Genomic DNA, 26517 nt, shown 5'->3' on the forward strand with positions numbered 1-26517 from the left:
GCCCTAAGCAGCCAACCGAGAGCAGGAGGAGGCGGGCTCCGGCCGAGAGAAGCGTCTGATTGGCTCTTAGGGGCGACACCCAAGGGGCGGGGTAAGAGCAGAAGCAAATCGCTGCCCTCGGGGGCTGGGCTGGCTGGGTTCATTGAACTGCTCGGCTGGGCCGGGTGGGCGGGGCTAGTCTGAGGTGGGCGGAGCGGGGCAGGGCTGAGGTGGGTAGTCCAGGCTGAGGTGGGCGGGGCTAGGATGGGCTGAGGTGGGTAGTCCAGGCTGAGGTGGGCGGGGCTAGGATGGGCTGAGGTGGGTAGTCCAGGCTGAGGTGGGAAGGGCTGGACAGGGCTGAGGTGGTGGATCCAGGCTGAGGTGGGCGGGGCTAGGCTGGGCTGAGGTGGGTAGTCCAGGCTGAGGTGGGCGGGGCTAGGATGGGCTGAGGTGGGTAGTCCAGGCTGAGGTGGGCGGGGCGGGGCAGGGCTGAGGAGGGTAGTCCAGGCTGAGGTGGGCGGGGCTAGGATGGGCTGAGGTGGGTAGTCCAGGCTGAGGTGGGCGGGGCTAGGCTGGGCTGAGGTGGGTAGTCCAGGCTGAGGTGGGCGGGGCTAGGCTGGGCTGAGGTGGGTAGTCCAGGCTGAGGAGTGTGAAATGTCTAATTGCACAAACCCAAACACTTAGCCATGCCACGCCCTTCCCCAAGGCACCGCCCATGCTCGGCCCCTTCTTTAAGGCCCTGCTCCTGCTCATTTCATTTCATCCCCCTCTCTCCATCATTGGCTCTCCCCCACTTTCACTGGACTGGGCCATGAGGTTGGGGTCAGAGGTTGGCAACATGTCCATGGTAAAAAAATGTTGAGGTCTGTGGGGGCGCTCACCTTAGGCAGCTCCCCACAAGCAGCTCCCCATCCCTGCTGTTGCTCGCGGAGGCGCAGCCGGGCGCCAGGCAGCTCTGCAGGCACACTGCCTCGGTCCCCCCTCCCCGAGCACTGACTCTGTGGCTCCCAGCCCATTGGCCAGAAACCGCAGCCAATGGGAGCTGTGGGGGTGGCGCATGCGGATGGAGCAGATCTGCCTGGCCATGCCTCCACGTAGGAGCCAGAGGGAGGACATGTTGCTGCTTCCGGGAATGCCACCTGGAACATGCACCCCTGCCCACCTCCCATGCCCCAACCCCCTGCCCCAGTCCTGATCCCCCTCCAACCCTCTCGATCCCAGCCTGGAGCACCCTCCTACACCCCAAACCCCTCGTCCCCAGTCCCACTCCAGAACTTGCAACCCCAGCTGGAGCCCTCACCCCCTCAACTCTTTCTCCAGCCTGGAGTCCCCTCATGCACACTGAATCCCTCATTTCTGGCCCCACCCAGAACCCACACCCCCAGCTCAGAGCCCATATCCCCCTCCCAAACCCAACCCCCTGCCTCAGCCTGCCACTAAGCCTGCCAACCTCCATCACTAAGTCCAGTAATTTTGTCAAGTGTCCATTGCTCAACATGGTGATGTTGACCCCTGGTTGGGGTGCAGGAGGGAGCGTGGGCTCTGGGATGGGGCTGAGGGGTTCAGAGTGTGGGAGGGGCTCCTGGCTGAGCCTGGGGCAGGGGGTTGGGGTGTGGGAAGGGGTTTGGGGTTCAGGCTCTTGGAGGGAGTTTGGATGCAGGAAGGGCTCAGGGCTAGGGCAGAGGTTGGGTGCAGAAGGGGGTGCGGGCTCCGGAAAGGAGTTTGGGTGCAGGAGGGGGCTCAGGACTGGGGCAGGGGATTGGGATGAAGGAGCAGATTTGGGGTGCAGGCTCTGGGAGGCAGTTTGGGTGTGGGAGGGCACTCAGGGCTGGGGCAAGGGGTTGGGGTATGGGAGGGGTTTTGAGTGCGGGCTTCGGCTGGGCAGCTTCTGGAAGCAACCAGTATGTCCAGCTCCTAGGCTCAGGGACAGCCAGGCGGCTATGTGCACTGCCCCTGCCAAAATGCACCACCCCCACAGCTCCCATTGGCCGTGGTTCCCAGCCAATGGGAGCTCCGGAGTCGGCGCTCAGGGCGGGAGCAGCACGCAGAGACCTCCTGGCCACCCCTGCGCCTAAGAGCTAGAGGGACATGCCAGATGCCGCAGAACCAGAGTTGATAGCCCCCCACTGCGCCACCCACCAGACTTTTAGGGAATTGGAATTGCAGCCAATGGGAGTTGTGGGGGCAGTGTCTGCAGGCTGGGGCAGTGCACGGGGTCACCTTGATGCACCTCCACCTAGGAACAGAAGGGAGATGCCAGCCACTTCCAGGAGCCGCCTGAGGTAAGTGCCGCCTGGAGCCCATATCTCCTGCCCCAGCCCTGAGCCCTCTCCTGCACCCCACCCCCCTTCTGCACCCAAAGCCCCCTCCCATACCTTGAACCCCTTATTTCTAGCCCCACCCCAGAGCCCAACCTCCAGCCAGACCCCTCACTCCCTTTCCCCCACCCAACCCCCCTGCCCCAGCCCTGAGCCCCCTCCCACACTCCAAACCCCTCATCACCAGCCCCACCCCAGAGCCCCCACCCCCTCTCTTGCACCCAAACTCCATGCCCCAGCCCTCAGCCACCACCCCCTCCCACATCCCAACCCCCTGCCCCAGCCTGGTGAAAAAGAGTGAGGTTGGGGGAGAGGGAGCAAAGGAGGGAGGATGGAGGGAGTGGGGCTAGTGCCTTGGGGAAGGGGCGGGGCAGTGGCCGAGACAAGAGTGTTAGGTTTTCTGAAATCAGAAAGTTGGCAACCCTAGGGCCCCTCCAGCTACCTGAGGTGGGGGGGCCCCCAAGAGCAGCCTCCGGCCTGTGTCCCTGCCTCCCGGAGCCCCGCCCAGGGCAGGTGGAGAGTCCACGGCTCCCCACACCTGTTTGCGTGGCTCTTACCCCAGCCCGGCTCCGGACAGTGGATGGGGCCTCGGAGCAGCAGCTCAGCCATAGTAAGAACCTGGGGGGAGCCATGAATCCGCCACCTGCTCTGGGCAGGAGGCCCGGGGGCTGCTCTGGGCAAGTGGAGTGTCCGTGGCTGCCCACTGCTGCCTGGGTTCCAGCTGCCGGCCTGGCCAGCGGTGGAGTCTCAGGGGGAAGAGGAGGGGCAGGAGGTGAGGTCCATGGCAAAAAGTGGACAGGCCACTTTCAAAAAGTGGGAGGGTCGCCCCCCGCCGCCTGCCCCATTCCAGCGTCCCTGCTTCCATTTCCATGAAGGGGTAACAGCCTGAGGGTCTGTGCACAAGAAATGTGCTAGAGAGGCCAAGGGAGGAAACGGTGCTGCAACCTGTGGAGACCCAGGGAAGCGGAAAACACCTGGGATCCAGAGACTGGGATTCCCCCACAGCAATCTGGAGGGCAGCCAATACGGGTCTTTTCCTTTTTGGAAAAGTGCCAGGTACACGTTGCTCTATAAATAATAAAAGATTATTTTACTGTGTTAGAAAAGAGGGAGACTCTGAACCAGATGGTCCCCTCATGCTGCTCTTTCCTACCACTGTGGGGTGGGGTTGTTCTTGTGGCTCTGCTGCAATAAACTCATCACTAGAGTAAATCTCTGGTATATCTGCAGTGGTTCTCCAGCAATCTTAAGACACAATGCTGTATTTTAACCGTTTCTCAGAGGACCAGTACAATAGGGCATCATAAAATCTCCAGTGCAAAGCCATGGAAACATTTACCATGGTCACCCAGAAGCATTATTCACTTTGATGGAGAGTTTCTGCAACAGAGCAGAAGGGGACACCAAGTGGCAAAGAAGAGAGCCTGTGGTTTAAACCATCCGAATCTCTTCAAAGGTGAAACAGTCGATGGCCCATCATATCAGTTAATCCCTGTTCAGCAAAGCACTTAAGCTTGTACTAAATGAATCGCTGAATTAGGGCCTACGTGCCTAATGCTGTCAAATACACAAAATGAACAAACTGAATAAAGAGACTATTTTTTCGCTAAACCCTTTCAGTGATAGTGATCCTATGTATAACTTGTATCATAGCAGACAAAAATGTTCAAAGTTTCATTTTAATTGATTGTGTCTGTAGTAGCTGTATAACTAATGACCATATAATACACCATTAACTATACAGAATAATTAACAGCTTTATTGAAGACACCAGAAATATGACCCTGTGGCAGCATAAGAAGTTAATATCACTATCATCACAATGTAGCTAATTTTCAGAAGTACAAATATTCTAAAACTGGCTTTATGAAGCTTAGAAAAGTAGTTTATCAACAGATGGTTTTTCAACCGTTTTCTAGAATTCAGTAATTTAACACATGTCCAGAGGTTACCATATATACAAGGTTATAATTCTACAGAAAAAGGGCTTATTATGCCTCATGACTGTGCAGAAAGCATGCCCGCCCTCTCTATATGATGATTATCTTGAATATTCCAGAAGGATTGATTTTGTTTTCATTCTGCAGGATACTGAATGAAGTGCAAAAGCACCAGCAGTCAGCTAGGCACCTGGGAAGAAAGGCATCTGGATAATGCAGAGAAATGTGAGGAATACCCAAATAGACATGAGCCCTAGTGTGTAGGAGATGGGGCAAAGGCAGAGGTGAAAGTAAGCCAGTACACCCCGGTACAGCGTACCGACAAGAGCCGGTGAGCCATACCGAGGTGGCCTGGCTTCCCCAGGCGGCAATTTAAAGGCCTTTAAATTGCCGCCAGAGCCCTGCTGCCAGAGCTCTGGAGAGTGGTGGGGCTCCAGGGGTTATTTAAAGGGACGGGGCTCCTGCTGCCTCTACTGCCCTGGGCCCTTTAAATAGCTGCCGGAGCCCCGCCACCGCTAGCCCAGGGCTCTGGGGGCTATTTAAAGGGCCGGGGCAGTAGAAGCAGGGGAGTCCTGGGCCCTTTAAATAGCCCCCGGAGCCCTGCTGCTGGAGCCCTGGGGTAGCAGCAGCAGCCAGGGGCTCCGGCAGCCGTTTAAAGGGCCCGGGGCGGTAGCGGCGTCCAAGCCCTCGCCCCTTTAAACTCCTGCCGGAGCCCCTTGCTGCTGCTACCCCAGAGGGGGAGGGCACTTACTGGTACAGGGTGGGCCGGGGCTGGCTCTGACCCCCCCATCTCTGCCCCTTCCGGGGGCCAGAGCCAGCCCCGTACCGGTAAGTCCCTATTTCTACTTTCCCCCTGGGGCAAAGGTGATTTACTGAATGTAAATTATGTGCTTTGTGGCTATGTTTTTGGGTTTTCCTTGAACCCTAAGCTAACCAGGAGCAGTAGTTTGCTGAGAATGATTAATACGTGTACTTGGAAAAAACTGAGACCAAGGGCCCCCCGCTTGTGGCATACACATCTGAGAGTTTGAAAGAAACTCTCTTTCAGCTATTCAGTGCCTTATGATGTGTTCTGGGAATAGCGTCCTTACTGACGCACCAGCCTGCTACACTCAGTTTACTTTAGGTTGTGGACAACAAAAAATTGCATCCAACAGCCCTTCCTGCTATGAGCCCTATACCTAGCCTGCTACCTAACCTGAATGTGCTATTCTCACAGCCCTCATTGACACCAAAATTATGAGCACTGTTAAGGTGCATGCTAAAATCTACTTAACTCCGTCTCTTTTCTTAATATTATTTATATTTATTTAGGCAATTGGATATATAAACGGTCATTTGAGTCAATAAACCAAAACATGAAGAACTATAAGAAAGCCGGTACTTTTCTCATTCTTCAAATTTCTGGTTACAAAATTATCCTTGCGGTATTAGTCACAAAATAAAGGCACCAAAAAAACCTCTTCCACTGTTAATAAAAAATAAATCTTATCTTCTAAAAGTAATAAGATATTCCGGATAAGCTTGAATGTCATTAAATATGACAAACATTGATGGACGACCCACGTTATCAGTCACACTATCATATAGGTCAGTAGGATCTGTGGTGTTTTTTGCTGGTGGAGTGATTAATCCTCCTCTTCCAGGGCAATATTGTCCAGTGAGAACTCGAGCAAGGTACATGTATTTTTTGCCATTCACATCAGGTCTAGAGTATGTATCCTGAGCAGAATAACTGGCATCAACAGCAAAATAGGTTCCATTTCCAATTGCTGCAGCTGTGGTCAGAAAGACAAAGTTTTGAAAACGTTTAAAGAACAAGACTTTCATTCTTATGTAACCCCTAAAATGCGCAACCTTCTCTTCTACTATCAGTGAAAAAGGATCATTTGAAATTAAAATGAAGAGTTTGACAGCATTGTTCCAGCCTCACTTGGAATAGGGCCTTGTACCAAAATATCAATCATAAGAGATGACACTTATCACTGAGCTAATCATGCAGACTTTGCCTTTTCTTATGGTGAAGAAGGTTAAACATTCTCCCTCTATTTGTCACTGCGTAGTTTTCTATCTAAAACATGGCAAACACTTAGAATTTTTTAATATAAGATTATATAATTGTAATTATAATATAATTATACTTCACAGAGGCAGAGGAATCATGGAAGCTTCTAATGGAAATAGTCAAAAATATATGCAGGGAATTTAATCCTACTGCTAAAGACTTCCTCCTTCCTTTCCCCATCTGCTCTTTGCTGTTCATCACATCTGTCCATTGTGTCATGTATAATACTATCCCTGATCCTGCAAAGTATGTTTTCGGAGTAATCCGACTGAGTTCAATGCTTAAAGCTAAGTACATGCACAAGTCTTTGCAGAATCAGGGCCTCAGATAGTCTCTGCACCAAATACAATGCCAGATTGAGTGGTGTCATCTAATTATCCCCAAGAATAGATACAGCACAAGCAGCGGTGGAAGCTTTCCCCACACTGTTCAGCCAATTTGTCTCATATCTGATAAGGCGGTACCATTTTCTAGGCATAAAAGATAATTAGTTGTATCTCTATGTCCATTCACTTTGTGAGATCTCAGCTGAGAATGTCAACAAGGAAGCCAGGCAGTGACTGTCTGATTAATGGTTTTTGTGAGCTAGGTAATACATTTCATAATATATCAACTTGCACAAAGGCCACCAAAGTTTTAAATGATTTTAGATTTGTGAAGTACGATGATCTCTCTGTGCTAGCCTGCAGCTGATACTGTGCATGGGCCAAGGGATTAACCACTTGACACTGATAAACTCCTCAGATCTTATTCACAATTTACAATTTTTAGACAATAAACAGGACAAATAAACTGAAAATTAAAGCCTGCAAATTAACCAATAATGAAAGCATGTTATCTGGCTAGATTTCAAAACCCTCCAAAACATAAGAAAACCCTTTGGCTTAAGGAATGATCTGTCTGATAAGAATAAACAGCTGCGTAATTAAGATATCCGCACAGGTATATTGGAACTCATTAGCTAAATATTTCAATAAGTATTGAATACAATAGCGCACTTCAGAGCCTGGACGGATGGTGACATATGAACTTTCATACGCTCAAGGCACGCATAGAAGAGTCTAACAGGTCGTCTAATATTTCCTTCCCTCTGTAGAGAATTATTCCCTATATTTACTAATTCTTTGTCTCTTTCTCTGACCTCATTCCTCACCGTGCGCTGTGCATATGACACCATTATCTCACACCATGTCTTACTCATCCATTCCCTGTTTAAGAAATTAACTTGCTTTGAATAATAATTTACCATTCATTCCAGCAAAACCACGATTAAATCCATTGTAATTAATTGTGCTCAGTGAGGAACTAGGTGTTCCATGGAATAGGAGCTTCTCATTATTTGGGTTGCCATTCTTTTTGTCCAGCGACTGTTTTTTGATTTGGTAGGTCTGCCACAGGTAAGGATTTTGTACCCTTTCAATCTGCAAAGTTCGAAAATAAAATACATTATTGACAATGCCCAATATCTAGGATGACAGCAGAGCATTCAAAAAATAAATATAAATTAATTGGTTTTCAGATCACTCTGCCCTGTGGTGTCTATTTAGAGTTGGGACACTGAAAATCCAAACATTATAGAATGTGAACCAATAAATAACCAGAATATGATAGCCTAGAAAAATTCTTTAGTTTGACTATTTCCTTTTAATCATTTGAGCTTTGCCTAATGTGCCAAGTATGTGGTGCAAACACCTGCATGTTCTCAGCAAAGTGATGAAGTTTTTAGAGGTGTGCTGTTGTATTCTGCTATTGTACTATCACCAGCAGCAAAAGGGGCTTTTGAGTAAGATGCACTCTGAACAGCTGAGCTCTTTGCTGATAATTCTCCCATTAAAGGGGAGAATTGTAGAGATACCATTATGCTTTTACAAGAACAAGCTTCTTTTCTAGATCCCAACTTGGGGCTTAAAATTATGTCAATAACTTAGCCTGCTGAAAATTGCCATTTAAGAATACACTTCCAGGGAGCAAATTTTGCTGGCCTACTCATGAAAGCAATCTATTTGTAAGGTAAACAGGATATGGTTCCAGGGCACAACCTGGTATATCGGCATCAAAGCCCTGATCCATCTCCCACTGATGTCAATTGGAAACGCTCTTGTTAGAGCTGGCCCAAAGAGCACTGGTATAAAAGCTTCCAATTGGCAAATTAACATTAATAGGATCTAGAGCTGGAGAAGCTTGCTTAGGTCATGCCATTGCATAACTGTTCCCACTGTATGCTAACTAGCGTTTTGCTCCATATATTTTTTCAAATGTGCCAAGTGCTATGGCATTTCTCTATTCTCTCAGAACATTGTCCCTCAAGGATAGAGGCTCTCACCATTGGCAAGTGTCCTGGGATATTCAGAATACTTTCTCATTCTTAATTTCATCCGATTTCTCCTAGTTATATTCCCTTTTCATGTTAACTAATTCTACTTTGTCCTTGGTGCTGACACCTTTGTAAAGTGCTTTACAATTTACACTCAGACAAAAACTTACTGAAGTCAGTGGCCCGTATCCTATAACCAGCACATAGCTTGAAGGGGATCTCCCTATGGGACTCACAGGAAAGGAATCTGTCCCCCAAGCTGTGGATTAACAAGGGAATTGCTCTATGACTGCTACTGTAGCCTCATGGCTGCAGAAGTGTGTGTGGCCAAGCAGCTCTCTACCTGCAGAAGCATCTGTGTAGAGTAGGTGCCATTCTCCTGGACCCAGTGTTCCCCTTGCCTGCCTCCCACCATGTACAATGGGCTGTTGGGAGCTCTGTTTTCTACAGGTCAGAGTCCCACAATGCAGAGATATGTGTAGATCTCCTGCACAGGGTTCCTTAATCCTGACTCCTTTCAGCAATGAAAATTCATGTAGACGAAGAAGCAGGATTTGGCCCAATGAGAGGTTTGCATAAGTAAGGACTTCAAGAGTCAATCATTTACTTAGTGGAGATGAATCTGATTGTTTCTTAGAGACGGTTTACTAGAACATTTGCAGCAGACAGATTTTCATTTGATTTCCGACGGTGTATGTGTGTGAGCCTATATTTCATATATAAATTACTGTCAATATCTCATCTCCTAATTTGGGGATACTGATCACAGACTGCTTGAATGCGAAGCTGTGGGCAGAGCAGGGCTGGGTGGCGCTCCCTCCCTGCCCCCCTTGGGGCTGGCCCAGGCCCCACCACACCTTCCCAAATGTTCCTCCATGCCCCCCTAGGAGCCCCACAGTTTGGGGATCACTGATCTAAGAGTTGACAGTCACTGTCATATGCTATTCGAATGGAAAATGTCCTTAGATTTGCAATGAAGTTTTGGATTTTGTCAATGACCTCAGTGTGTAGTATCGGGGACATACAGAATTGGAAGGGGTGACTACAAATAAATACTTAATACAAAATAAAAGATGAACGTTTCTGTTTGATTTTTAAACAAAAAACGTCACTCTCTTCATGTTACTTCACCTTCTCTATTTTGAATGTGGAGCAGGTTTTTAGAAACATCTTCTGAACATCTTGATATTCTTGCTCTGCTGCCTTTATCATAACCACTTTGACACGTTCTTGTTTCATATCACACCACTCTTTAGGGAATGCTACTAACTGTTTACCTGCAAAGTAAACATTCTGTTAATACAGCTAGAACTGACTCTGCTTATATGGGCTTGTGCCTTGTTAAAAACTGAAAAGAGCACCTATTATCCATTCTTTTCTTCCACAAATTCTTTGGCAAGCCTATTCTTTGCCATGAATACCCCTTGGCTTCTGGAGCACAGATTAGATTTTCTATTTTGCTACCAATCTGAGCTCTCCCTTACCAAACAAAAACAATTAACTAAAGTAAAGTTTAGAAATGTTGGGAAATTTTACTCATTACTTCTGGACCACTCAACATTTTGGACCTAAGGGTACAAACGGTAGTCAGTAGGACAAGTCGCATGACTAAGGACAATTCAAGTGAGTGGCAAGACTGGAACATTTATCCTTTTTATATGGAATGGTATTTGCTTCTGGCTTATAAAGTTTTTGTTATATCTGTAAATCAAGTGATTTATTAGCAAAGTGATTAAGCTGAAAAAGAACACGGCTACAGCTAATTCACTCTTCTGTCAGTAGGAGATATTTGTTTATTGAGATCCTGATCCAGCAAAAAACATAAACATGTACTTTTGCTGTGTCTGGGGTCTGAATACTCTTCTACTGGCATTACTGTAAACGGTTTTGGAAAACATAATCCACAATGCAACATGGAAAAGAACAGGGAAACATTTACAATTTAATATATTCTAGCTAATAATGTTAACATTTTAAAATAGTTCTTTAAATACATCTTCACCATCTCCATCTTTTGAAGTGGAATCAGAGGAAGTAAAACCCAGCCTGAAATCTTAAACACTTTCACATTTCCTGAACTAAAAACTTCTCCCCATAATCATGCCATAATCACGCCAACTTCCTTTGACTATATCTCTATTTGATAAATCTATGGAAGTGCCTGGTAGATCAAGTGTGTTGGACTGTATCTTAGTTTCCCTACAGCACACATCATTGTAGCCTATCTGTGTGCTGATGTACACCAGGATGTGGTGGATGATTAAGCTCAAACCTTGTGGTTCAATCCATGGTTAAACAATTGAAGGGAATTTTTTTTAAAAGGGCAAGTTGTTTTTGGTATACTGGAAAATGGCAGCAAGTATACAAGAAGGCAGACTTTAGGAAACTCATGGAGTTACTAGTTAAGATTCCATGGGAAGCAAGTCTAAGGGGAAAACAGTTCAAGAGAGTTGACAGTTTTTCAAAAAGAGACAGTATTAAGGACACATGTGCAAACTATCCCACTGCGTAGGAAAGATAGGAAGTATGGCAAGAGACCACCCTGGCTTAACCAGGAACATAAGAAAGGCCATACTGGGTCAGACCAAAGGTCCATCTAGCCCAGTATCCTATCTTCTGACAGTGGCCAATGCCTGGTGCCCCAGAGGTAATGAACAGAACAGGTAATCACCAAGTGGTCCATCCCCTGTCGCCCATTCTCAGCTTCTGGCAAACAGAGGCTAGGGACACCATTCAGGGCTGGCTCCAGGCACCGGCGCAGGAAGCAGGTGCGTGGGGCGGTCAATGGAAAGGGGCGGCACGTCCGGGTCTTCGGTGGCAATTCGGCGGCGGGTCCCTGAGTCCCTCTCGGAGGGAAGGACCAGCCGCCGAATTGCTACCGAAGAATTAAGTGGCGTGGTAGAGCTGCTGCCGAAGTGCTGCCGATCGCAGCTTTATCTTTTTTTTTTTTTTTTCTTCACCACTTGCAGAGGCATAAAAGCTGAAGCCAGCCCTGACACCATCTCTGTCCATCCTGGCTAATTGTCATTGATGGACCTATCCTCATGAACTTATCTAGTTCTTTTTTGAACCCTATTATAGACCAGCAGATCTTCAATTATCTGAGACTCAAAAAAGAGTCCTATATAAGTGGAAACTAGGTCAAATTACAAAGGACATATATAAACAAATAACACAAGTATGTAGGGACAAAATTAGAAAGGCCAAGGGACAAAATGAGATTGAATTAGCTAGAGACATAAAAGATAATAAGAAAACATTCTACAAATACATTAAAAGAAAGAGGAAGACCAGGGACAGGGTAGGCCCATTACTCAATGGGGGAGGAGGAGGGAGGAGAAACAATAACAGAAAATGTGGAAATGACTAAATTACTTTTTTGTTTCAGTTTTTTGTTTTCAGTTTCAGTAAAGGTTGGTGGTGATTGGACCTCTAACATAGTGAATGCCAGTGAAAATGAGGTGGGATCAGAGGTTAAATTAGGGAAAGAACAAATTAAAATTTACTTAGACAAGTTAGATGTCTTCAAGTCACCAGGGCCTGATGAAATACATCCTAGAATACGCAAGGAGCTGACTGAGGGCTATCTGAGCCATTAGTGATTATCTGCGAAAAGTTATGGAAGATGGGAAAGATTCCAAAGGACTGGAAAAGGCCAAATATAGTGCCAATCTATAAAAAGGGAAATAAGGACAACCCAGGGAATTACAGACCAGTCAACTTAACTTCATTACCCAGAAAAATAATGGAGCAAATAATTAAGCAATCAATTTGCAAACACCTAGAAGATAGTAAGGTGATAAGTAACAGTCCACATGGATTTGTCAAGAACAAACTGTGTCAAACTAATCTGATAGCTTTTTTTGACAGGGTAACAAACCTTGTGGATAGGGGGGAAGTGGTAGATGTGGTATATCTTTACTTTAGTAAGGCTTTTGATACTGTCTCGCATGACATCATCAACAAACTAAGGAAATACATCTAAATGGAGCTACTATAAGGTGGGTGCATAAGTGATTGGAAAACCATTCCCAGAGAGTAGTTATCAGTGGTTCACAGTCAAGGTGGAAGGGCATATCAAGTGGGGTCCCACAGGGATCAATTCTGGGTCTGATTTTGTTCAATATCTTCATCAATGATTTAGATAATGGCATTGAGAATGCACTTATACAGTTTGTGGACGATACCACGCTGGGAGGGACTGCAAGTGCTTTGGAGGATAAGGTTAAAATTCAAAATGATCTGGACAAACTGGAAAAATGATCTGAAGTAAATAGGATGAAATTCAATAAGGACAAATATAAAGTACTCTACTTAGGAAGGAACAATCAGTTGCACACATACAAAATGGGAAACGACTGCCTAGAAAGTAGTACTGCAGAAAGGGATCTGGGGGTCATAGTGGACCACAAGCTAAATATGAGTCAACAGTGTAACACTGTTGGAAAAAAAAAAAAAAAAAAGGGAACATCATTCTGGGATGTATTAGCAGGAGTGTTGTAAGCAAGGGTACATCCATACTTACGGCCGGGTCGACAGGTAGCGTTCGACTTCTTGGAGTTCGAACTATCGCGTCTGACGCGATAGTTCGAACTCCGAACGCGCTCCTGTCGACTCCGGAACTCCACCACCACGAACGGCGGTGGCGGAGTCGACGGGGGAGCCGCGGACTTCGATCCCGCGGCGTCTGGACAGGTAAGAAGTTCAAACTAAGGTAGTTCGACTTCAGCTACGCTACTCGCATAGCTGAAGTCGCGTACCTTAGTTCGACCCCCCACCCTAGTGTAGACCAGGCCCAAGACATGAGAAGTAATTCTTCCGCTCTACTCCACGCTGATTAGGCCTCAGCTGGAGTATTGTGTCCAGTTCTGGGCACCATATTTCAGGAAAGATGTGGACAAATTGGAGAAAGTCCAAAGAAAAGTAATCAAAATGATTAAAGGGCTAGAAAACATGACCTATGAGTAGGGTCCTACCAAATTCACGGCTGTGAAAAACATGTCACGGACCATGAAAACTGGTCTTCCCCATGAAATCTGGTCTTTTCAGTATTTTTACCCTATACTATACAGATTTCACGGGGGAGACCAGCATTTCTCAAACTGGGGGTCCCAACCCAAAAGGGGTCAGGAAGGGGAGTTTGCAAGGCTATTGTAGGGGGGTCGCGATATTGCCATCTTTACTTCTGTGCTACCTTCAGAGCTGGGCAGGTGGAGGGCAGTGGATGCTGGCTGGCCACCCAGCTCTGAAGGCAGCACCACAGCCAGAGCAGTGCAGACGTCAAGGTGGAAATGCCATACCATGACACCCTTATTTTTGCACTACTGCTGGCAGTGGTGCTGCCTTCAGAGCTGGGCTCCCAGCCAGCAGCTGCAGAGTTTCCTGCAGCTGGGGGAGATTCCTGGAGGTGGATCTGACCCAGCCCTGGGAGAGGCCCCTGCAGGGGAAGAGGAAGTCCTGTCCCTGAGCAGCCCAGCCAGGACCAGCCGCTGGAGTCTGGCATATTGAAGGAGCTCTCGGTCAGGGCTCCCCGAGCCCTGCCCCTCTCTGGCTACGGACCCATTGCCCCAGCATTCGGGCCTGAGGCTGGCTGTGTGTGTATGGGAGAGTGACCATGGGAACCCCCCGCCAACCACAGTGCCCTGGGCGGTCATCCACGTCACCCATCCATAAGGCTGGCCGTACCCCTCCCCCGAAAGTGAGGAGTCCCCTATACCATGCCACCCTTACTTCTGCATTGCTGCTAGCAGTAGTACTGGCTTCAGAGCTGGGCACCTGGCCAGCGGCTGCTGCTCTCCAGCTGCCCAGCTCTAAAGGCAAGAGTGCAGATGTAAGGGTGCCACCAGCAACAGTGCAGATGTAAGGGTGGCAATACCACGACCCCCCTACTATGGCCTTGTGAATCCCCTCCACCCCCCATGACTCCCTTTTGGGTTGGGACCCCCACGGTTACAGCACCGTGAAATTTCAGAGTTAAGTATCTGAAACTGTGAAATTTATTATTTTTTAAATCCTATGACCATGAAATTGACCAAAATCAACCCTAATTTTGGTAGGGCCCTACCTATGAGGAAAGATTGAAACAACTGGATTTGTTAGTCTGGACAAGAGACGCCTGAGACGAGACATGGTAACAGTTTTCAAGTACATAAAAGGTTGTTACAAAGAGGAGGGAGGAAAACCTGTTCTCCTTAACCTCTGAGGACAGGACAAGAAGCAAAGGGCTTAAATTGCAGCAAGGGCGGTTTAGGCTGGAGATTAGGAAAAACTTCCTAATTGTTAGGGTGGTAAAGCACTGTAATAAATTGCCTAGGGAGGCTGTGGAATCTCCATCACTGGAGATTTTTACGAGCAGATTAGAAAAACACCTGTCAGGGATGATCTAGATAATACTTAGTCCTGCCGCGAGAGCAGGGGGCTGGACTAGATGACCTCTCGAGGTCCCTTCCAGTCCTATGATTCTAAGAAACTTAGTTTAAAATTATGTGCTGTCTGTCTGACACAGCTGCTGTTACATTTCAAACCAGGGCCGCCCAGAGGATTCCAGGGGCCCGGGGTCTTCGGCGGCGGGGGGCCCCCGCTTCGGCGGTAAGTCGGCGGCGGGGGGTCCTTCCGTTCTGGGACCCGCCGCCAAACTGCCCCAAAGACCCACGGCGGGGACCCCCCGCCGCTGAATTACCGCCGAAGCGGGACCCGCCACCGAAGTGCAGCCCCCACTGCAGGTCTTCGGGGCACTTCGGCGGCGGGTCCCGGAACGGAAGGACCCCCGCCCCCCGCCGCTGAATTACCGCCGAAGACTCGGCTGCACTCCGGCGGCGGGTCCCGCTTCGGCGGTAATTCGGCGGCCAGGGGGGGTCCTTCTGTCCCGGAGAGGAAGGACCCCCCGCCAGCGAAGAAGCTCCGGGGGCCCGGGCCGGGCCCCGCGAGAGTTTTCCGGGGCCCCCAGAGCAAATGAAGGACCCTGCTCCAGGGGCCCCGAAAAACTCTCGTGGGGGCCCCTGCTGGGCCCGGGGCCTGGGGCAAATTGCCCCACTTGCCCCCCCCTCTGGGCGGCCCTGTTTCAAACTAAAATTGCTGAGTGGAATCACTGCCAGTGGTAGGTAATGCCTAGCAACTGAAAATTTATGACATGAGATATGTTTACTTCTGGGCATGAATCTTCATCTAGAAGCACTGCTGCTGGATGTTTGAGAAAGCCTTTTTGGTATATCCTAAGAATTTTGATCAGTCCCTGTTGGGAGATATCCTATGTCCCTCTTCAATTCTGAATTCTTTTTACCCCTTTACACTGGTATAAATCAGGGGTAACTTTACTGAAGTCAATGTTATTACACTAGTGTAAGTGAGAGGAGAATCAAGCTCAATACGTTTAAAAATATGTTCAGAATCATTAATAGTTTCTAAGAAAATAGACTAGCATTATTCAGAATTTTTAAATATATGAATGAAAATGTATGTCCTTTGTCAGACCCTTCATGCAATAATAAACAAAATAATAATAATTAATAATAAAGCTATGAAGAACAGCTCAACAAAGCTTTAATTTACCTTCATCCTTTGGCTTGCGCTGAATGATTACAACTGTTCCTTGTTTATCTGTAGCACGTAGATTTTTCATGTCTACCTTGTAGTCCTTCATGAGGAGTTGGATATTAATGTGAGGTTTTTTAGCTGCTTTAGCATCCTCTAAGTGCATATTTGTCAGAGGGTCAAAGTCTGTGAAAGGCATATTGTTTATGGAATACTTCCACTGTACTAAATTGCTAACAAGTTTTGCCTTTGATTGCTCTTCTTGGTTATCTTTAATGCTTTTGATCAAGTTTTGAATTTTGATGGACGCTTTATAGACATCTCTAGTTATGCCAGAAACTCTAACAAAAGGAGGAGTTTCCTTGGTTTCCACCTGAATGGTAATATGTAGGCTCTTCTGGAGTTCACTCAGTTTCTTAGCTTCTGCGTCACCAAAACAGTCAATTAATTCATCTGGAATAACGTTTTCATACTGTTCTTTTAAAATCAGCTTTTTTATCCAGGATTCGGTGGCTTCCACATTTTTTTGGCTTTCACCACAAATCTGAAACGTGGCTAACTCAATTTTCTTCTCCAGAACAAATCCACGTTTCTTTCCAGCATGACGTTTTTTGCCTATTAAAAGTGCTGTAATGAAGTATAAGGGCTGTAATTACTTAACTTTTATTTTAGAAAATATTTAATGTTATGTACCCATTTAAAAAACACTCAGTACTCACATGTTAACTTAGAAAGCCATGATTCTGATGTTGGTGAAATTGTTTCTCCTTCTCTTTTCTGCATACTTGCATAAAATACATTTTGCATCTGTGGCTGGAAGATAACTATTTTAATTTTTTTCACATGCTGGACTGCTTTTGTACTTGCAAAGTCAACTATAGCATCAATCATGTCCTCAGCTACCTGAGCTGGATTCTGTCCTGCCTGACCTGTAACAAATAAATAAAAAAATACATATTTACTGGTGAACAGTATGTGAACTGAGATGGTCTCTATATCAAAGAACCCCTCTGCTCCCCACTTGTACTCTCTGAAGACCTTGTGAACAGTCTGAGCAAAAAGATCAAATAATGTCTGTTCTCTAAACTGAAAGCCATCAGCTGGCACCTCCCTTAGCCAGGTGACTGTACATTACTGCATGCTTTTTCAACATCTCTTCACTGAATGCAGTCCCTCAGCCATACAGTTACCTGCCAATGTTGTGACACACGGATTGTCTATAGCAGGGGTCAGCAACCTTTCAGCAGTGCTGTGCCGAGTCTTCATTTATTCACTCTAATTTAAGGTTTCGCGTGCCAGTAATACATTTTAACGTTTTTAGAAGGTCTCTTTCTATAAGTCTATAATATATAACTAAACAATTGTTGTATGTGAAGTAAGTAAGGTTTTAAAATGTTTAAGAAGCTTAATTTAAAATTAAATTAAAACGCAGAGCCCCCCAGACCAGTGGCCAGGACCCGGGCAGTGTGAGAGCCACTGAAAATCAGCTCGCGTGCCGCCTTCGGCACCCATGCCATGGGTTGCCTACCCCTGGTCTATAGCAAGCCAGCTGAACCAAGTAGTTAGGCTACTTTCGGACCAGAATATGCGTCTGCTGAAATCAGTAAGAGTAGTGTCAGGCCTTTAGAGGCTAATACCATATGGATACTTGCTATACAAATCTGTAATTTTTACATGACAGTTTTAAACCACACTGTCAGTTGGTATGACTGTGTGTGTAAACTTACTACAGTGATCTTGATTTTGCTTTTCCTTTCAAAATCTACTAAGAAAAAACAAACCTGTTCCAATTGCTGGGAAGGCGACAGATGTGTACTTTCTCAGTTCACACTCCTGGAGCACTTTAGAGACCTGAGCTTTAACATCTTTCTGATGAACGAGGTGAATAATTTTACCGCACATCAGTTTTCCACCTTGTGTGGTTATAAAGCCACTGTGAGGCTGCAAGGCTGGAAGATAGAAGAAAAAAATATGACACACAAAATAAAGAGATCAACACTTTATAATAACAAAGGACCAGACCCTCAAGTGAAGTCGTGTACAATGGAGCAGTTCCAGTGTCTTTAATGGAGCCATGCTGATCTACACCAGATGAGAATATAGCTTCTGGATATAAATTTGCCTGGTATTTGCAAACAGGAAAGTGGAAAGCAAATCTATCTTGAATGTTTTATCCATTCAGGATCTTGACATTCCACCGGCTTTATCTGGTTAACGTTTTCGCTGCTAACATTCTGCTTTTAAAATTTCTTTAAGCTGATATCTTAAATTGGGGGTGAACTTTGTATGTGCTCAGAATTTCCTGTTTTACTTATGACTGAAATCTGGGTGCTCATCAAATAATAGTTTACAATTTAACACACGCTAGCTTTTAATGTATATGAAACTTAAATAATTTTATTTGCATTATCAACATTTCTTAAAATGTGCACATTCCACTGATACACAATACCTCTGCATGATAAACCCCTTATCTTTATTTATGTCATTTACCTCCAGAAATCTACAATTATCATTTTATAGATAAGCTGAGAGACTAAAAAAGGGCTCATGTGATTTTAGGGCTATTTCAAGGAGGCTGAAGCACATGTAATAAAATCCTTTAAAAGTGCTAGGTCATTTAAAGTGAGTTATAAACACATCAAAAAGGGCTTATGCTGCAAAAAACTGATGGACTCATGAGCACAATGGTACAAATAGCACTACTATGCAGAAAGGCAAGAAATTGATTGTGAGATTATGTGCTCATCCTGCTAAGTGCAGAACACATTCAACTCCCATTGGCTTGGGAGTTGAGGGCACTTGGCACCATGTGGGAGGCACTCAGCACCTTGCAGGATCAGACTAATAAATGGGGAGAATCCACAGATTTGCCAAAAGTGAAAACATTTGAAGCAAAAGGTGCAATACTGGAAAGGAACTGCCAGAACCATGGGGGCGCTATTTCATTTTGTGATTCAGGATGTGCACTACGGGTTTTTCTTGCCTAATGGGTGCCAACCACAGTTGGCAATGGTTTAATTTCAGCACTGGTTTGGCAGAATCCAAAGACTGTAGAAGAGCTCACAGACACAGTACTTATTGGGTTACATAATTTCAATTAACAACAGTGCACTTTTGAATACAAAAGGAGAGACACTGATAGTATCTAAGAGACTGATCCTGCATGCACTGAAGTCCGTGGCAAAGCTCCCATTGTCTCATCCAGGAGCGGGATCAGTCCCAAATTGCTATTGCCTCAATTCAAGAAGGTACGTCAAGCATGTGCCTAACTTTAAGCAGGTAAATTTAAATTACATGAGCTTAAAGTGACTGAAGCCAATGGGCCTCTTCAAGTTCTGAAAGTTAAGCATGTGCTTAAGTACCTTCATGAACAGGAGCCTAGGGTTGCACTACTTCCCACGTACTCCTTAGGATCAAATAGCCTCTCTCTTCCAAATTATCTTCCTTTTGCAAAAATAATGTGGGTGCCATGAGGGCAGGGTTTGCAAAAAATCAATAAAGCCAGCACAATTTCACTTACTGTAATGTGCTTTCCTATTATAATTATATGATCCAACTGGGGGGTTGTAACATCATGAATAAGCATAAGCAGCCATTTAAATTGTGGAAAGAGCAGGTATACTAATAATGGAATCAAATGGAATGTATGATGCATCATACCAAGCGTAGCACATTGTAGTTCAACCTGGGGTCCGGCAGCTTCCATCACTGCTTTGAAGACACCTTAAATAAATGAGAAAGCATGTCAGTTCACTAAAGCAGTGTAACATTCAGTGAATGTTGGGTAACATCACATTCATACAGTGATGTTACCCAAAAATCACATCACACTGTATGAAAACTCTCATAAATCTTAGAATATCAGGGTTGGAAGGGACCTCAGGAGGTCATCTAGTCCAACCCCCTGCTCAAAGCAGGACCAATACCCAACTATTTTTTTTGCCCCAGATCCCTAAATGGCCCCCTCAAGGCTTGAACTCACAACCCCAGGGTTTAGTAGGCCAATGCTCAAACCACTGAGCTATCGTTTCATGCACTAACAACCAAATTCTGCATTCTTTGAATAGCCAAAACTCCCACGGGGCCACATCCTACAAGATGCTGAGGCCCACCAATTCCCATTGTGTTCAGTAATCTGCATAACATCTCATATTGCCTGCAAAGAATATACTCTATTTACGAATTAACTTTATTTCATAGCTCTCTTGGTTGACAGTACGTCAGTCACGAGGCTATGTTGCCTGACAGATTGCGTCTTTCCCTGTGTTATGCTGCTACTGCTGGAATCAGCAGAGATGTTCAAGTTGAAGCCCCCCTGACACAAATGAGTGAGGGCTGCTGGCAGGGTGTTTTCTGTGTGGGGTCCTTGACTTTGGAACTGACTCACCTCCACGGAATGCCAGAGCCTACGTTTGTTAGTCTTCTAGGCAAGGGGCCAGGCCCATCTTATTTCTTGGGCTCCTGAGGAGGGGGGCAGGCTAAGGGTTGGCAGGGTGTGGTGAATGTTAATTTACTTATGGCCAGTCCTTTCTGTGACCTGGCCCATTGCATATATTAGCTAATGGACCAGGCTTCCAGAATAAGCACCTACCAATATATTTAGTATTTTTGTGGGGGAAATCAACATTACAGCATAGGCTAGAGAGCGGGAGAACAAGAGGGTTGTCTCTTCAGGCGGCTCTGACTTGTGACCGGGTACCAGCCCAGCATATCAATCACCCAGGCTCAGAGAAGCACAAAGATGGCTTGATGTCACCTTTGCCACTCCACTCTGCTTTACACTGTGCGCTCACGAGCAGCCACTGACAATGTGGGCCACTGTGTCAAAAGAAATCACAAAATAACTGTGTTGGGATACCCTGATACTATTTTGTGTCATGAGGTTGTATTGCTATGTGTTCGCATTGCGCTTCTATCTTGAAACATCCCAACGCAATGTCAGGACAGCACTCAGCCATTATTTATTAGCTCTCTGCAATTCTATTAGACGAAGAGGCTCTCAAATGCGGCAATGCTGGGTACCACTGGTCTAAGTGATACATTTCACAATGGAAAATTACCATTGGGAATAGCACTAATGTTGGAGAACCACAGCCCTAAAATGAAAGGACAAAACTGGTGGCCTTTAACGTAACAAATTAACACAAAGCACAGACATTTGCCACCCCACTTTTCCAGCATGAAAAAAAACTTTATAAAAGTTTTGCATATTGAAAATGCTCCCTCCATTTCCAATACGTGGCAGTGAATTTATCATTAAATTCATGTATATTCAATAAAGTACCTGATTTGGCATTAAATGATGAATTTGATATGTTTACAATCACATCTGTATTTTCCTTGGTGATATCTCCAGTTGCTACCTGGAATGTAATGGAACCAAGCTGCATTTCATGAACTCCCAATACCGGGGTTGAAACACGCCCAAAGGAAACTGCAAGGAAAATAAAAATACATTAAGAGTGGTCTGTCCTAGTAAAAGTGCTATTCCCTTGAGCTTATGTATGCTTTGTAAGTTCAGTACAGAGTTCACAGATTGGGATCCCCAGACATAAAGTATCCTCTGTGACTCCAATATTCTCTAACCCAGATTTTTTACTGCTGCTTTCCATTATTCAGTCCATAGGACCCAGGAGACAGAGAACTCATTCAGTTTAAATACCATGGATCCATTAAATGCTACTCTCATTGATGCTGATGCAATTTTGCTATGAACTTCAATGGAAGAGGGAATAGGTGCTAGATTCTCCTGAACGAATTTCTGGTGTTGCGTGCTGTTTACTCACATACCGTGCTGTCAGCATTTCCCCTCCTGCAAATTAATAAATGGAAAGGAACTACATCTGCTGGATACCTCTGTGTGGACCATTCAAGTTACAGAGGTAAGGGGGTAATCTTCACAGATGGCCTAAAAGGGCACAAAGGGAAATAATGCTGCTGAGAGCCCTTTGGTTGGTTGCTCTTGTAGCATGTTATCTGTGGTTTGCTTGGCATGGTGACTGCATCTTTACGATCCCAGCAACCACTGCAATCTATCAGTATAGTACTAGTGGATTCTCCTCCATGTAGTAAGGCTGGCAGCATCCCTGAAGAGCAAGAATGTCGCCATAACAAAATATTTTCTCCCCTGAGTTTTTCACCTCCCGGGTTTAGGAATGTCAGTTCATTAGACTATGTTACGTCCTGGTGACATTCTCCTTCCAACTGTGTATTTATAAAACCCAATCCAAATAAACAACCTTACTTGGACTCGATGATGCAGCCTGGAAATTCCCATTGGTCCTGGATTCTAGTTCATCTGTAAATGCCTAGAAATAGAATCAAAGATACTGCAGACAAGGTTTCAGAAATTTGCCCAACAGACACAGATTCAAACCTGGCTAGTCTCATAAGTAAAATTAACAGCTATGTATCTGCATGCACATAATGTTCACCTTACAGCAGAGTCTAAGTGTCAGTGGTAGTAGTAATGGGAAATTTTGTGGAAACAAGGTGCTGGTAGTTGCAGGTATTTTTACTACTGTGTCATCTAGAACTGCTCTGAGCAGGGTTAGAAAATACAACATTTAAAATGCCTACCACCCTGGGAATCTCATCTACATTAATACAACATTTCTACCAGTAGTGGAGCTGAGCCAGTAATAGCAAAGATGAGAAACATTTTGGGAGCCTAATGCAGACTGAACCTTAAAATCCTGAGCCTACTGAAACTTTACACTGCTAAGCAGTTACTTTGTTCTGAAATTGGTTAGGTGCTTTTTGGCACCGTCTAATGTCATCTAGTGCAGCACCTGTCACTTGCATGCAGAAGCACTGGTGCTTAAGAAGTCTGAGTGGGGAATGAGGTCTGAAAATCAGGACCTCAGTTTGGAAACAATGTTGAATATATGCACATTATATTCATGTGTCTACAGAGTAAAGATACACACATACAGGTTTTCTGAATTCCTCTTCCCCAGAGTTTTATTACTGGCTACATATGAAAGAAAACAGGATTTTTTTATTTTTTGGTTTAGGGGTCATCTGCTTATGGAGGTTATACCCCACTTTAAGTCAAAAGTCATCTGTTTGTGACATCACAATTGATTGCTATGGAAACAATTATACTGTCACCTGCAGAAGATAATGACTACCTGAGGAATAAGCAGAAGGATCTGATTAAACAAATAATCTATTATCATGCAAATATCTCTATTAATAATGAGCAAAGGAAAACAACCAACAAAAACAGAAAACAAGTGGTATACAGAAGAAAGGTTTCTCAAGAGGGTGAAATGCTGGTCCCAATGAAGTCAATGAGTAAAACTTCCTTTGACTGCAGTGGCACCATGATTTCACTCAGCATGTTTTCAGATTTCTATGAGGAAGCAGCTGATCTTTCAGAGCCCAATCCTGCAATCCTCACTTACTGGGCCAAACCCTGAGCTCCTCACTCACTTTTCACTAAGTCTTCACTAGGGCAAACTCCCATTCAACTAAACAGGGGTTTGCCCAAGTAACGATTTCAGAATCTAAAATATTGAGATCAACAGCACCTCTCTCATGAGCATGGATGTCCCATGTAAGGGTCAGAGGATCAGGCCCACTGAGACAGCTGTCTTAACCTGTCACTAAAATAATTTATAATGAATATAATAAATCAGGCCTTTAAAACCATTATAACTAAATCACATTGATCATAAATAACTAAAAGAGTGTGTAATAGGAAAAACATTAACATGAAAGAAATCACCTGAATATTATCTGTATCTCTTGGATGCAACAGAAAATGAACTTCCTGAAGAGACTTCAAGTTGTGGTTACTACTGAATTTGAACACTTCATCAAACATTAATTTAGCAACAACGGGTTTAGGAAACCCAAACCCGCCAGTCCCGATTGCTGGGAACGTGATTGAATGTAGAGACAGCTCTTCGGTTTTCTTCAGGCATTCTTTGACTATGTCTTCTAGGTTCTGTATACAAGAAATAGCGACATTTGTGTCTGTCAACACGGTCTTTATTCTTTAATCCCAAACAGTGTCTGCTGGTCCTAAAAAACCCACCCCTCATTATTAAACATGCATCACACACCTTGAGGTCATTCAAACTGAAATAAATGGAGCTGATACTCCCTGCTCATTACTATGTAACTTCAATACAGGATTCACATTAAATCCATTTTCATGTTAAATGAGCAGCACCTTCAAACAAAATTAATGCCCTGAAGAAAATTTATAAAGACTGTTACCGTCATGGCAGCGCCTCTTCCTTGATCCCATACAGGAACAACAGCATGGAACAGAAAGCTGCAGGCCAGATTACATCCACTTGTTTGGAACACAGACCCTTGAGTAGGTACTTGTCTTTGGATTTCTTCATTGAACTCTAGCTGGAGTGTTGGTCCAGCCTTCTGCAGCAAACTTTGAGAAAGTGGACCTACCCCAAGCCGCAGATCCATGCCAATACTGCTTACGATCACGTCCGTCTGAAAGAAAAACAAAACAAAAATATTTCGAACAGGATCTTAAATGCAAGTGTTTACCAGCACCATTAGACTGTGTATGTCACACATGCTGCAAGAGGTAATGTGTTGACACAGACATGAGGTTCTCAGCAAAAGCTCTGCATACTAGGTATATAGAGGTGTCAATCCGTCATGGGAGTACAAGAATCCTGCATTTTGCTTCTTAACGTTCCCTGCAGCATTTTCTAAATTCCTCTGGAAGAGTTTCTGTTGTGCAGCTTCTCCTTTCCAGGGTAGTTTCCCAGCAGCACCAACAGAAGAAACAGCTGCACCAAAACGAAACTGAAGCAAATTTAGGCCAAAACACTTATGCCCTTGAGTAACTTAACACCCATGAGTAAGGCTGCGATTTTGTCATGGACATTTTTAGTAAAAGGCACGGAGAGGTCACGGGCAATAAACAAAAATTCAGGGAAGCCATGACCTGTCCCTGACTTCTACTACAAATGTCCATGACAAAATGGGGAGGGAGGAGGGTCCAGCACCCTGCCCTGCTGTGGCTGGGAGCTGTGGCCCCTGCTCTTGCACAGTGGCTGGGAGGTGGGAGGGACCCATGCCTGTGGTGGCTGGGGAGCTGCAGGGGATCCTGGGGACTGGGGAGCTCTGGGGGATTTCCCCCTCCAGGCAGGGAAGCTCAAGGGGTCCCCTGCACCAGTGGGGACGCGTCCATGGCAGCTGAGGAGCTATGGAGGGGACACCCGTCCCCCTGCCCGCGGTGACTGGGGAGCTCTGGGAGATTCCCCCGGCGGCAGCTGGGGAGCTGCCGGGGATCTCCTGCATCCACGGGGACTGGGGCGCTCTGGGGGATCCCACCCATGGAAGCTGGGTAGCTGCAGGGGATTCCCCCCCATGGAGGCTGGGGAGCTCCAGGGGAATCCCCACACCTGCAGGGACTGTGGAGCTGCAGGGACCCCCCCACCCACAGCGGCAGGCGTACCCCGCAGCTCCCAGCCACCACAGGAGGTGGGGGTACCCCGCAGCTCCCAGCCACCACAGGAGGTGGGGGTACCCTACAGCTCCCAGCCACCATGAGAGATGAGGGTACCCTGCAGCTCCCAGCCACTGCGGGCTGAAGTCCTGGAGGTCTGCAGAAGTCACGGATTCCATGGCTTCCACGACCAAATCATAGCCTTACCCATGAGTTATGACTCTGATGTCATATACAGCTGTAACCTTGGGGCTCTTCTCCCTCCCCACAACTGAGATGGGACAGGATGCTACTTCTCAGAAAAGCAAGATCCCAGATATAAAACCTGGGTGGTAGACACTGAGGCTGTCTGTTTGCATCATAAAGACACAGTAAAGAGCAAAACCCACCATTTTTTGTTTTGTAGTTCCCCTTTAACATTAAATACGGAGGAATTTTTAATGGGGTTATTGGGTTGGATAGGGCTGCTACTGCAATAGAACTTACAAATATAAAGCTTTCAAAGAGAGCAGCCAATGGCCAGTGCAATAGGACCACACTTTATGAAAGAGCACCACAACTGGCTGCGGTGAGTCAGCGAGGGGATGTTTACTTAAAAGAAAAATCAGGGGCTGTTAATATGTCCAGACTACTGAGCTGCACTTGGAGCCACTAATATAAAAAAAAACACAAACAAACACTAAGGGTGTAATAAGGAGTCACACTGGACTACACAAAGACACTCCAGATAAGCCAGTCTGAAATGCATCAGCTGAGCTCTGGATAAGCAGAGAGTGTGAAAACCAAAGTGCAGTTAGTTCAGGTTTCCAACCTACTGATCCAGCCTTCAGCAAAAGCAAATTAAGCAGCCGCTTCTGGTCTTGCTCTTTCAATACTCCTGCAGACTCAGACTCAGCACCATGGCGTTCCCCAGTGGAGGCAGAAGGGAAGGAAAC

At 45.8% G+C, this 26517-nt stretch overlaps 1 protein-coding gene across 1 annotated transcript in view; it reads right to left on the reverse strand.

Annotated features, from left to right (window-relative positions):
* Nucleotides 1-5527: 5527 nt before the first annotated feature.
* The window catches only part of LOC123343355 (protein mono-ADP-ribosyltransferase PARP14-like), a 33263-nt gene continuing 12273 nt past the window's right edge, over nucleotides 5528-26517 (reverse strand). Inside the window, exons 7-17 of the mRNA XM_044978427.1 lie at nucleotides 24379-24615; nucleotides 23882-24103; nucleotides 22394-22457; nucleotides 21434-21583; nucleotides 19810-19872; nucleotides 17928-18095; nucleotides 16866-17075; nucleotides 16165-16773; nucleotides 9748-9893; nucleotides 7549-7723; nucleotides 5528-6015 (exon numbers count right to left, since the gene is read on the reverse strand). Of these exons, the coding sequence (XP_044834362.1) occupies nucleotides 5726-6015; nucleotides 7549-7723; nucleotides 9748-9893; nucleotides 16165-16773; nucleotides 16866-17075; nucleotides 17928-18095; nucleotides 19810-19872; nucleotides 21434-21583; nucleotides 22394-22457; nucleotides 23882-24103; nucleotides 24379-24615 (2334 nt within the window). The 3' untranslated portion in view covers nucleotides 5528-5725. The remainder of the gene's footprint in view (nucleotides 6016-7548; nucleotides 7724-9747; nucleotides 9894-16164; nucleotides 16774-16865; nucleotides 17076-17927; nucleotides 18096-19809; nucleotides 19873-21433; nucleotides 21584-22393; nucleotides 22458-23881; nucleotides 24104-24378; nucleotides 24616-26517) is intronic.

Source organism: Mauremys mutica, chromosome 10 (assembly GCF_020497125.1).
Source record: "Mauremys mutica isolate MM-2020 ecotype Southern chromosome 10, ASM2049712v1, whole genome shotgun sequence".
Lineage (NCBI taxonomy): Eukaryota > Metazoa > Chordata > Testudines > Geoemydidae > Mauremys > Mauremys mutica.